Here is a 12,258-nt window from a genome sequence, read left to right on the forward strand (position 1 = left end):
GTGGGCTTTTGGTTAAATATTCATGTTAATCACAGCCCCTTCACGAGCTGTGATTAACATGAATACTTGAACAAAAGCCCACAACAGTCTTCCCCGCACCACGCTGTACTAACAAGAGAGTAGAGCAAGTGCATGAAAAGAGCTAAATATCAGAAATTGCAGCCTTTTATGAATGGGAAGCACTACAATATCTGGGAACTGCTCAAAACCCCTGAAATAGAAGGTAAAGATGCTGATACCAATGAGACAACTGTTCAGGCAACCAATATCACATTGAGAATATCACACGAGAACAGCATCCTTGAACTGTCCCAGTCCGGGTTCTGCAGCAACCACAGCACCAAAACTGCCCTCATCACCACCACCGACATCAGGACCCTGCTAGACCTCAACAGCTGACTCAGCTTCTACACCCCCACCCACCAGTTCAGCTCCGCCGACCACACCCTCGCCACTGTCCCCCTCATCCGAAGAATGACCGTCGGTGGCAGGTCATTCTCCCACCTCGCCACCAAGACATGGAACACCCTCCCCACCCGCCTACGGCAGACCCAAGACCTACTGACATTCAGAAGACTCCTCAAGACCTGGCTTTTCGAACAGTAGCAGCATTCCCCCACCTAGCGCCTTGAGACCCTCACGGGTAAGTAGTGCGCTCTACAAATGCTTTGATTGGTTGATTTATTTATCAAGGACACATCAATACATAGGAGACAGGTGTGGAGCTGGGTTGCTCAGGCGCCTGAGTCTACTTCTTCAAGGCCACAACCGGGTTGGATTGGGGGGGAACAGCAGCAATGGGAGGAGTGCTCGGGATGGCCAACCTGATCACACCTGAATTAAATACACTAGGGCAGCACCGCATGGACTCAAGAGGCAAACATTGTGGAGCCAACCCACAAATCTAGTTACAGAGAAGCACCAGCCTACATTAATTAATATAAACAGTAGAACTAAGGCTACCTGGATAAGCCCCCCTGTCAGTCACAGCACAAGCAGAGAACACAGGGAGCACCCATTAGAGATAGGGGGTGCTTCGACTGCAGAGGTAGCTGGGCTAGGCACAGGTGATGCTTGTGGTTGAAGGGTGGCCCTCCTTTGCGCCTGGACACCAGCACATGACCATTGTATGTACAGTTTGCATCATTGTTTTAATAGCCGTTACCGCCGCTCCAGTTACACGGCCAATATGTCTAAAGGACAATTAGCCGGGCCACCTACAAAGAGGAGTACACTGCATAAATATACTGGAGGCTGCACCATTTCTACTACCACAATGACACGTGTGTTACAACACCAGACACCGCTACATTTTTTGGCTGCAATTGCCCAATCGAGTGACTAGCTCGACACCAAAATAGGTGCAGTCGGTGCTGATGTTCTGTTACCGCGTCAAGATCTGCGCAATGCTGTGTAGCACGTAACTCAAGCTGAAACCAGGATCTCGAGGGCGGAAGATGCCATCACTACACTGAAGGGGATGGTCACCACCCTCGAAATGCTTACGCAGAGGCTTGCCAGGCATGTGGAGGATGCAGAAGGCAGGGCTCGCCGTCACAATTTAAGCTTCATGGGATTTCTAGAGGGGTGCGAGGGCACTGACATGTGCGCATTCCTGGACCAGTGGCTCAAATCCTGAATTCCAGATGGAAATCTGTCTCCTTGCTTTATACTAGAGCGAGCCCACCAAGCCCTCTCTGTCAGGCTCCCGCCGGGTGCCCGCACTTGGCTGGTGATTGCTCGAGTCCTAAACTACCACAACGGGGACACCATTTTGAAACAGGCCCGGGTGCAGAAGTCTCTTACCTTTGCATCTCAACCAATAATGATATTTCCTGACTACACCAAGCTGGTGCAGCAGCAGAGGCAACCTTTTACAGCTGCAAAGTCACGTCTGCAGTAGTTACAAATTCCATGCACGCTGCTTTTCCTGGCCCACCTCCGAGTCAGTTATAAAGACAGCACACTGTTCTTCGACATCACTGAGGTGGTCTTCCAGTGGGTAGAGTTACGCCCACCGGACACTGGACAAATCCCGGACCCCACCGCCTCTGGACTCGGATTCGTCTTCTGGGGACCCGTGCCTTCACCGAGACAAAAAGAAACAGGATTAACCAAGTCATCGATCAAGATCTTCCTGGCGTTCCCGCTCTTGGGGAAACATGCAGGCTGAGAAACCAGACAACTGATACACATACAACTTGATATTGGCATCCCAAGTTATGGAACCGGCGGGGGCGGGATATAGTATTCAAGGTCTCCTCCCACCAGCATCTCTAAGGGCTTCCTCATCTAAAATGTCTAGTTAGATCCTGAGAACACTAGTTACAGATGGGATCTCTGGAGAACCGTTGGATTGTTTCAGTTGTCACCCCCTGTGGGGGTGGGATCTGTTTACAAACTGCAACAGATACTTCATCGTTCCTTGAGGTATTGGGGTGGGATGGGGTGGCTGAGGGAAGCGGGTGGGAGGTACAGTTGTTAAGGTTGTTAGACTTAGAGATTTGAGAATGCCAATACTGTGTTATCTTCTCTTGGTATATGCATCACACAGCTAGTTATCTGCTTTGCAGCGGAACAATGGGGAAATCAAGGTGGTCACCTGGAATGTTAGGGTTCTTCTTGACAAGATCAAATGGGGGGCTGTATTGAGACACGCAAAACGCGTGGGGTGGACATCTTGCTGTTGCAAGAAATACATTTGATGGGGTCCAAAGACCCATGCTTGTCCCGATTTGGCTTCATACAGGTCTTCCACCCGGGCTTTGCGAAAGGCTCTAGGGCAGTGGCTATTCTAATCCACTGCAGACTAGCATTTACGCATACATGCACATGGACAGATACACTGGGCATATACCTTTTCATCTTCAAAAAGAAAGAGAGTACCCTCTGGACCCAAGGGAACTGGGTAGAGTAAAGTTAAAAGAAAATTAGGTATTCCCTGGGTTATGAATTGTTATTCAGAGAGACACAGTGTGTCTACGTGCTCGCAAACTTCTATCACTCACACATTCATTATTAGTTACCCATTTGTATATTTCAACCCATCTAGTAGTAGAACCACAAAGGCATTAATGATTTGATGTAAAGCAAATAATTAAAATTAATAGATCTTTTATTCTTAAAAAAGCAAATCCATATGCTTAAGAAAACCAATTCTTAATACAGTGCCTAGTGTGCATACATTTTACATCACAGAAGCACACAATTTTAATAAAATAAAAAACAACATATAACAGCAAAATCAATAAAGAATTATATTTAAAAAACCCTGGTTAGGGGTGTCGACGCGTTCCGGTGGATAAGGCTCTAGGCCCCACCTTCTTCAGGACAATTATTGTAACGTGAATCTGCGTTGTCTTACAACGGTATCTTAACAGCTGGTATGGATAAATTGATCATCAGGCCTCATCTTAGGTTGATTCTTTGCGGTCGATTTATTCAGTTACAACCTGTATCTCCGTAAATTTAAATATAGACCGGTGTGCTGTTCGTGCCTCCTTATGTTATGTTGTGGAGCGATTTCTATTGGTCTTGTCTTACTGATACACGGGTCTTGATTTCTCCTTTAGGGTTTATTTCTTTCTTTCACTACCCAGATAGGCACATATATTAGGTGTTCATGTTGCCTTTCAGGGTATGAATAAGACCGCACATTCGTTGTTTAGTTCCGCTTCTTTGATGGAATTCTTTTCCTTTATCCTCACCTTTTTACCTCATAGCGGTCTTATGTAGTGCTGCCACCGGTCTCAATGCTGCGAGCACGTAGACACACTGTGTCTCTCTGAATAACAATTCATAACCCAGGGAATACCTCATTTTCTTTTAACATATACCTTTTCATCCAGGGCATGATTGCGGGGGAGTCTGTGGTCCTGGGTAGTGTGTATGCTCCTTCCCCCTTCAATCATACATTCACCAAGCGCATTGCTGATATCGGGGGATGTATGCCCGATGCACTAATTAGTTGAGACTGGGAAGACGTTATTCACCCTGACCAGGACAGATCCCATCTTGCAGCTATACAACACACACAAAGGGAATCACCCTTGGGACCACTAGTGGAGGCATTGGGATGGTCTGACACATGGAGAATGCTGCAACCAGCAGATATCGGCTTCACATACTTCTCGACGGTTCATGGGTCGCTTACTAGACTAGATTTTCATTACCAGAGCACATACATATCGACTGTCTATGGTGGATATCCTACCTAGAGGCCTATCTGATCACTCCCCTGTCCAACTACAGCTAGAGATAGGTCCAAGATGGTCAGCGTTTCATTGGCAGCTATCACCATGGCACCTGAGCTATAAAATATGCCTACATAACACCCTGGTAGACTACTTTGCACTGAATGTGGTGACGGTGGGATCTGCTACTACGCTGCGGGAGGCCATGAAACGAACCATCCAAGGGTTTGACATAGGCCACTGCACAGCAGCTAAACATCAGAAAAGACAGGAAATAATACAACTTAAAGCTCAAATCATCCAAACTGAGCTGCTGGCACAGGAACAAGATGGTGGTGGCACTCGCCGCCAATTAGGAATCTTGCAGAGAAGGTACCAAAGCATCCAACTAGATGAGGCAAAACATATATGGCATGCCACACAAAGCAGGATTTATCAATTGGGGGATAGGTCAGGGAAAATGCTACATAGATTGTGCCAACATTCTCTGAAACGGATACAACTAGCCATAATTAAACCAAGCACCGGCGAGATGATCACCCATCCCTCACATCTTGCTGGCGCCTTCACTGAATTCTACCAAGCGCTTTACGCTAAATGCAAAATCCTCTCGGAATTCCAGATTGAAGACTTCGTTTGAGATAACCCGCCCAGACATTAACAGCCAATGCGCGCCAATCCTTAGATAGCCCCATTACACTGGAGGAATTACCTTCAGCAGTCACAGGGATAGCTTCCCAATGGATATCCTAGTAAATTCTTCAAAATGCATAGAAAGATAATAGGCCCATGGTACTTCGCAACCCTTAATGAGGCCCTCACGGCAAAATGTCTTCCTCCTGACTGGAGACACGCAGAGATAGTGGTCTTTCTGAAACCGGGTCACCCACCTGAACTATGTGCATTCTATCAGCCAATATCTTTACTTAATATTGAAGCCAAGATACTTGCTAGGATATTGGCAGATAGGCTGATACCACACCTTCAAGTCTTGATCCATCAGGACCAGGCTATAATATACGTAGAGCTTATAACGGAATAGCCGCAGTTGATAGATTAGACAGGCCAGCAGCCTTACTACTGGTGGATATGGACAATGCATTTGATTCAGTCAGCTGGACCTACATGTTCATATTACTGCGCTATTTAAACATGGGGCCTAGGTATATATCACTAGTCAGATTGTTATACACAGTCCTTACAGTCTCAATCTGGGTGGCAGGTGCTACATAGGCCCAATTCCCGATTCAGCGGGGAACTCGACAAGGGTGCCCCCTTTCCCTCTAGCTTTTTGCTCCAGCCATCGAGCCCCTTGCAGTTTGGGTGAGAAAATATGCACTTTACCACGGCTTTGAGTGGACCCCCGAAATCTCCGATCGTATAGCATTGTACGTGGACGACATCCTGTTCTTCCTGACTGGTCCTCATTGATCTGGCCCTAGAATACTACAGATAATGCGTGTTCTTGGGGAAACATCTGGCTTATATATGAATGCATCTAAATCATTGGTGTGGCCGATAAGAAGATCCATGGGGAACAATCAGTGGGCGACGGACTTACAACAGTTACACATGGTTTCACAAATCTTGGAGTTTCTGTATCAGATAATCAAACCATTTCCTGGGAACTCAACCTTGTGGCAAAAACAGAAAAGTTTTATTCTGAAGTTAAAAACTGGTCAACACTCCCTCTGGCTCGGTTTGAAAGATCTGCTATCTTTAAGATGATCTCTATGCCCAAATTGTTGTACCAACTACAATCATACCCTTATCCAATCTCCTTAATCAGGTTCATTCAAGTCAATGCAATGGTGGGACACTTCCTGAGGGGGAGGGGTATGGCCTTGGTGACCTTATGTACCTGTATACAATCCACCTATTGCAGGAGTATTGCCGCAGCAGATATACAATCCTACCACACTGCTGCACACTTGCAGATACTGAATGAGTGGTGGTATGGTTCCAGAGAAGATCCAGCATATGGGCTCGAACAGTGGATCATGGGAGATCCCTCCATATATTCATTCTTATATAGCAGGACTGGCCCGAAAGACCTTCCCCGTCAACGAGGGTGGTGATTGTAACCTGGCGACAGACACTCCATAAAACGGTTGGTGGGGCCACCTACCACAAGCCACTCCGCTTTGGCAGAATTGTTTGCTTCTGCAAATTGCTGACCTCCAGGGATTCAAAAATTAAGATCGAATCAGAATCTCTGCCCTTGGATATGTCAGAAGGGGAGTGGTTCTTAAATCTTTTGAGGACCTTCGTAAAGACTTCTCCATGCCCCATACACAATTTTATACATTCCTACAACTGCGACATGCCCTTCACCCATAGATCAAAAAACTGACTGCTATACCAAAATTTAGCCCATTAGAGGGCAAACTTTTGATGGGGGATCTAGGGGATCATAACATTTCCAAAATGTATCAAACACTAGTCACTAATAGTCTCGCAAACCTAGAATCCACAAGAGCTACAAGGGATACTGATATAGGTCCAATCGATGACGATGACTGGGCAGAAGCACTCCAATCACAGCGCGGACCAGCAGTCTTGCCCCGACTTCACCTCATCCAGTTTAAATATTTATAATGGGTGTATTACACTAGACACAGGTTATGGAAGGCGGGACTGATTGCATCTCCACTTTTTCTCTGATGCCACGTGGAAGATGGTACATTCATAGACACAACATGGTCCTGTTCAGTTGTAGATCGTTTCTGGTGTGAGGTGCTGAATTGCTTGACAAAGGTGTTAGCTTGGAACATATTGAGATCCCCAAAGTTAACATTCTTGCATAGCACGGATAATTTAGGGGGAAACAGGTATAAAAGACATTTGCTCTCCCTAGGTATTATATTAGTAAAACGAGACATTGCCAGACAATGGAAAGCAGAGAATGCACCCGGAATATCGCTCTGGAAGTCAGGCATCGATTTTATTATGGAAATGGAACGCTCTGTTTTCATAGCTCGAGGGCGCCCGCAGAAACACACCAAAATATGGGCAAGGTAGGCCACCTATAGAAATATACCCCTGAAAACATATAACGAGGCAGATGGTCAAATAGTTACAAAGGTAATAACATAGGTATGAGAACAGAGAGTCTATTGACTCACTCATGGATATACCGAGAGGGTGCACGACCAAGATCATAATATATACAGGTACAATGCATAGTTAGAGTTAAGTTTCTAATAAAGTTATTGTACGGGGGGTTTCCTTGAATCAGAATGCACATGGGGGAATGGGAAATAATGTCTATATCTGATCTTTTCTACTAAAGATGTGTTGTCACATGACATTCGAATACCCTGTACTGTATACTTAAACCTAATAAAATGTTTCTTTTTTTAAAACTTCCTTTTTGTGATTGGTCTTATCGCTACCTTGCTCCAAATTCTTATGAATATATATCCTACCCCTTCGGATTCCTAGGAGCACAAGGTCTATTGTTAAATAGGTTCCTGTTGGTGGCTCAGGTGTCCTGAGAAGTTCAAATCTGCTGCAGCATTCCACCATAGGGACATTAGTTGTAACTGCAGCTGATGACACTTTCTCAGTTGGGTCTGTGCTCTTTCCATCCAGTATGAGATTACCCAAAGCTGGGGCAGAGGTTAAACAGATGGAGTGTATCACCCACATTGGACTGCCCCAAGGTCTCCATGGACCATCCAAGTGTTTGCTTGCTGCCCACACACTTCAGCCTCTCAGAAATTGCTGGAACCCTAGGAACAGACTGACAGGCTATTGCTCGTTTGGTTGGCTTAAGACTGATTCAACCTCCTCTATCAGATCATCGATTACGTTAATTGTACAGTTGGGTGCAGCATGTCCCACAGGATATTTTAGTTTGTCTGCCCCATGGGGGCTTTCAGCTACTTTTCTTTTCCCCATTGAAAACATAGGCAGATCATTTTAATACAATCCATTCAAAGATAATAAACTAGCATCAATTTTATTAACATGGAGAATTCACCTTTCTATAAGGGGCAGATACACAAGTTGTGGAGAAAAAAAAGGTAATGGTCCATACCAAACACCAGATAGTTATTTGTGGGGTCAAGAGGGGTGTCCCAGGCCGGCCTCTTCTTCATGATGGGTGAGGACGGGCTTGCCCTTGGCCTGGTCCTTGCCTGGGAGCGGCCCAGAGGCGCCCCACACAGTAGGGCAGCTGGAAACACATTTTAGTGCTAGTTGAGAGTGTTCAAGGACTCCTGGGAGACAAAGTCCCTAGCAGAGTGGCTTTTCTCCCATGCAACAGATCAGCTGGATGCACTTTGTAGTACTTGTTAAGAGTGGTCTCCTCTCCTTCCCCCACCAGCATGCACAAGTGAAGGAACCATGAGTCACAAAGTCCCTTGCAGCGTGGTTTCTCTCCTGTGTAACGGGGAAACTATAAGTGCTTTGTAATGCTTCTTGAGAGTGGTCCTGCCTTCCTTCCCCACCAGAACGCGCAATTCTAGGAATCTTGGGACACAAAGTCCATAGCAGCATAGTTTCTCTCCCGCACAGCAGGAGGCACTTTGAAGCGCTTGTTGAGAGTGATTCTGCCTTTTCCCCCACCAGCACGCACAAGTCAAGGAATCCTAGGGCACAAAGTCCCCAGCAGCGTGGTTTCTCGCTGCGCAACGGGGCAGCTGGATGTGCTTTGTAGCACTTGTTGAAAGTTGTTCTGCCTCCTACACCCACCAGCATACACAAGGCAAGGAATCCTGGGCCATGAAGTCCCTAGTTGCATTGTTTCTCTGGTGACAGTAGTATATATACAGGCTCCTCCTAGAATCTTACTTTTACTGGGAATTTTGCAGCTATCAGTGAGATACAATACGTATCATAAATACTAATTCCAGTTCAGTGAATAACTAAACAAAGGTTGCTGTGTGTTCTCGTTTATCTATACATAAAGGCTAATATTCCTTAAAAAGGAAATTCATCACGTTCTAGGGGCAGCAGTACAAGATTTTAACGACTGACTTAGGACTGGAAACTACATTTGGAATTGAAAAACGAATTCCTTGAGAAACAGAAGAGTAATAATAATTTGCTCTATGTCTGAAGAGCAAATCTGTTTTTGTAAATTGCTCAAATTAATTTAGTGCACTTCGTTACAGTGTAATTCGCACAAAATAAGAATGTGCAAGGGATGTGATATTCAAAAAGAAGTGAATCTCTCCTTATCCACTGTTTTGACATTTTGACCATCACTATGCACAACAGCCTAGCGCCGTCATTTGACCGACCTACAAGAACGATGCAATGCACATATTTTTGACCAGCATCTGTAGATCTACGAGGGCTTAAAATCTACCGACTGACAATGCTGCTAATAAAATGGTTGACATTATAAATGGCAAGTTTCCTTTTAAATGCAATTGTACAATTATGACCGTGCAAATAATATCAATAACCTGGGTACAGGCGTAATTCTAGCCTATACATTAAAACGTACACATCCATTTGGACACTTTAGCATTTGCTTTTCTCGCTTAGTTGTTGGCAAACATAGATTACTTGAACGCTTATTCGGTAGACTGGTGTGGTTTTAGCAATTGTTTTAATGTAACTTCATTTTAAGAAGAAATGTAGTAAGATAATAGAAAAAATATAGTTACACTGTAATAGGAGGAGAAAGTGGTTGCTAAAATGTCAAAGACCTGTTTTCATAGTCGTTCATTGTGTTAACGTATTCAACATAACAAATTTTAATAAATACATTAATTGCAAAAAAGAGCCATAGCCAGGCAAACCTTCACAACTTCCTCTCCATCCACAATCTTTAGCTTTTCCAAATTTTCCTGCAAGAGTTCTGGTTTCATACGCCATTTCAAAAGGCACAGTAATCCCACTGAAAAAGAAAATATACATTATTAATTGTATGACAATTTTAATAATGTCTACCCTGTTAAATAAACTGAAAGTAAAACTAAGGCTACGTACCATTCTGAGTCAATTTTGTTGAACACACAAGTGTTGAAATAGAGAAAGTATCTCGAGAGCTCATAGAAAGACCTGCAGCACTACTGTTATTCCTGGTTAAAGTAGATCCTTTGTGATCCATATGTTGACGAGAAGATGGGAAATTCAAGTAGGCATTCACATCCTCCATTTTCTTACTGTCTCCCTGAGAAACGACAATTTCTTTTAAATAATTCATTCAAAGGCAGTTGATGTGCACTTTTTAAAGACATTAGACTGAATCTCTGAACAGTGCTCCTGTTGTGGTGTTACATTGATATATTTTTACACATGTTAACATCTAATCATACCTGCTTATTGAACATCAACCAATATTTAAGGCTGGCACAACCGAGGTATAGCGGTGACTTAGAGACAATCTGTCCTAGAGTGCATTAGGAGAAGTAACATATATTCATCTAAATCTGACGTGGAATTTAAGAAGGAAAGCTAGCCAATGTAGAACTGAACAATTTAAAGAAATCTCTACAACTGTTTTAAGTAAGAATTGAAGAAACAGGATCCTTCTTCTTTGGAAAAATGGGACAAACTTCTAAAAGGGTCTGCCAGTACACTACATGCATTTTACGGGAGCATACTGTGAGTCATGGGGGAGTAGTGTTGTCATAACTTTGTTTTCTTACGATTACTCACCATAATTTTGAGGTTTATATGTATGCTCAATGTTATTAACAATAAAAAAGGCACGCAGAATGCTTTTAATGTATTCACAAAGTGAAAGCTATTTGTTACAGTAGTAGTATTATTTCTTATTTTGGAAAATAAGGAAATCGACTGAGGCCAATGGCATGAGTTTCTGAGCAGTTGAATACAAAGATTCCCTGACAGGTTATGTAAAAGGTCAGTATTAAATAGTGTACAGTGCTCATTCCTTCCTATACTGGATATTAATACGCAATATGCATGTCGGTAAAGCACATTCTTACCCTTAAGTATTGCACCACTGAATAACTGATGTGATTATCACCCATTGTATTGATATGTTTTATTTTCAGCTTTGAGGGGACATGAGTGACCATGGGGACTAGCACAAATCCTACCATTGGTTGCATTAGACCGCTGCACCACCAGGCCAGGCTCTTACAGGCCTCCGCGTTCTTCAGTTGAGTTGTAAACAAATGGGGATTAGTAACAGCTGCTTTGGCCAAGTCATTTCTACGATTGGATCTAATTTGCAAACAGGATTTAATATTTGGTGTCTCCTGGAAGTGAGATCATTACTTTGCTGTTACAGGAGATCACAATTTGTACTCCTATTCAATCATGAGCTTTAGAAGTAAAACTCAAAACCTAAGAAATCAATACAAAATCATTGCAGTTACACTAAAATGATATTTATTTCTTTTTTTCAACGTTTGCTGTGATGCAAATTATGTAGATAACACTGGAGCAGTTTGTAAAGAAAATTAGAAGAAGAACCCTGACAATGGTGAATTCGTAGCCATGAATAAGAATCTGCAATTCAAGATAGGAAATATTTGAACAATAAGAGGCAGAGAAAACTAGAGGTTGGGGTGTGAATAGATGTGCAGCTTGAATTATGGAGATGGGTCTTAGAAAATGAGAGCGTGGGAATATTCCACTTATTCAAGATAATGGAATTAAACAAAACTATTAGGTTGCTTTCTGCAACCCAATGAAGAGGGCTAGATCTGATGTGAAATACGTAGAAAGTTCCATATTCAGATTTATGCATTGATGGCAGCTCCTGAAATGGTGTAAGGAGTTCCTGATCACTCTAAGTTTAGGTTTTTAGAGCCATAGCATGGAATTGATACTGAAGCTATTTAAGTCCCCTGAGATTTTTAATCACCTACATGATTCATTACTTTTGAAAAAAAAGTAATTTAGCTAGGATTTCATCATGGAAAACAAATCTACATAAGCTTCAAGAGGGATGTCAGCAAATTCTGCTGAGAAGCAGTTGTGGGGGTTGAATTTTAGGGAGGTGGTTTTATGACTGTTGTGATAGATTTGCCCTAACTTCGGGGTCACTCAGGATTTGTTTTGCCTTTTTATTGAAACCTACTTTTGTTAGCTGTAAATCTCTGTGCACTTTACCCCAACTAAACAGTGGTAA

General features: G+C 43.4%; 1 protein-coding gene across 2 annotated transcripts in view; it reads right to left on the reverse strand.

The window, feature by feature from the left end:
- Positions 1-12,258, reverse strand: part of DOCK2 (dedicator of cytokinesis 2) — a 2,042,522-nt gene that overhangs the window by 1,319,757 nt on the left and 710,507 nt on the right. For both annotated transcript variants that reach the window (XM_078653374.1, XM_078653373.1), the window contains exons 18-19: positions 10,140-10,323; positions 9,950-10,047 (exon numbers count right to left, since the gene is read on the reverse strand). In XM_078653374.1, coding sequence (XP_078509500.1) covers positions 9,950-10,047; positions 10,140-10,323 — 282 coding nt within the window. The remainder of the gene's footprint in view (positions 1-9,949; positions 10,048-10,139; positions 10,324-12,258) is intronic.

The sequence above is a fragment of the Lissotriton helveticus genome, chromosome 7 (genome assembly GCF_964261635.1).
Source record: "Lissotriton helveticus chromosome 7, aLisHel1.1, whole genome shotgun sequence".
NCBI classification, from domain to species: domain Eukaryota; kingdom Metazoa; phylum Chordata; class Amphibia; order Caudata; family Salamandridae; genus Lissotriton; species Lissotriton helveticus.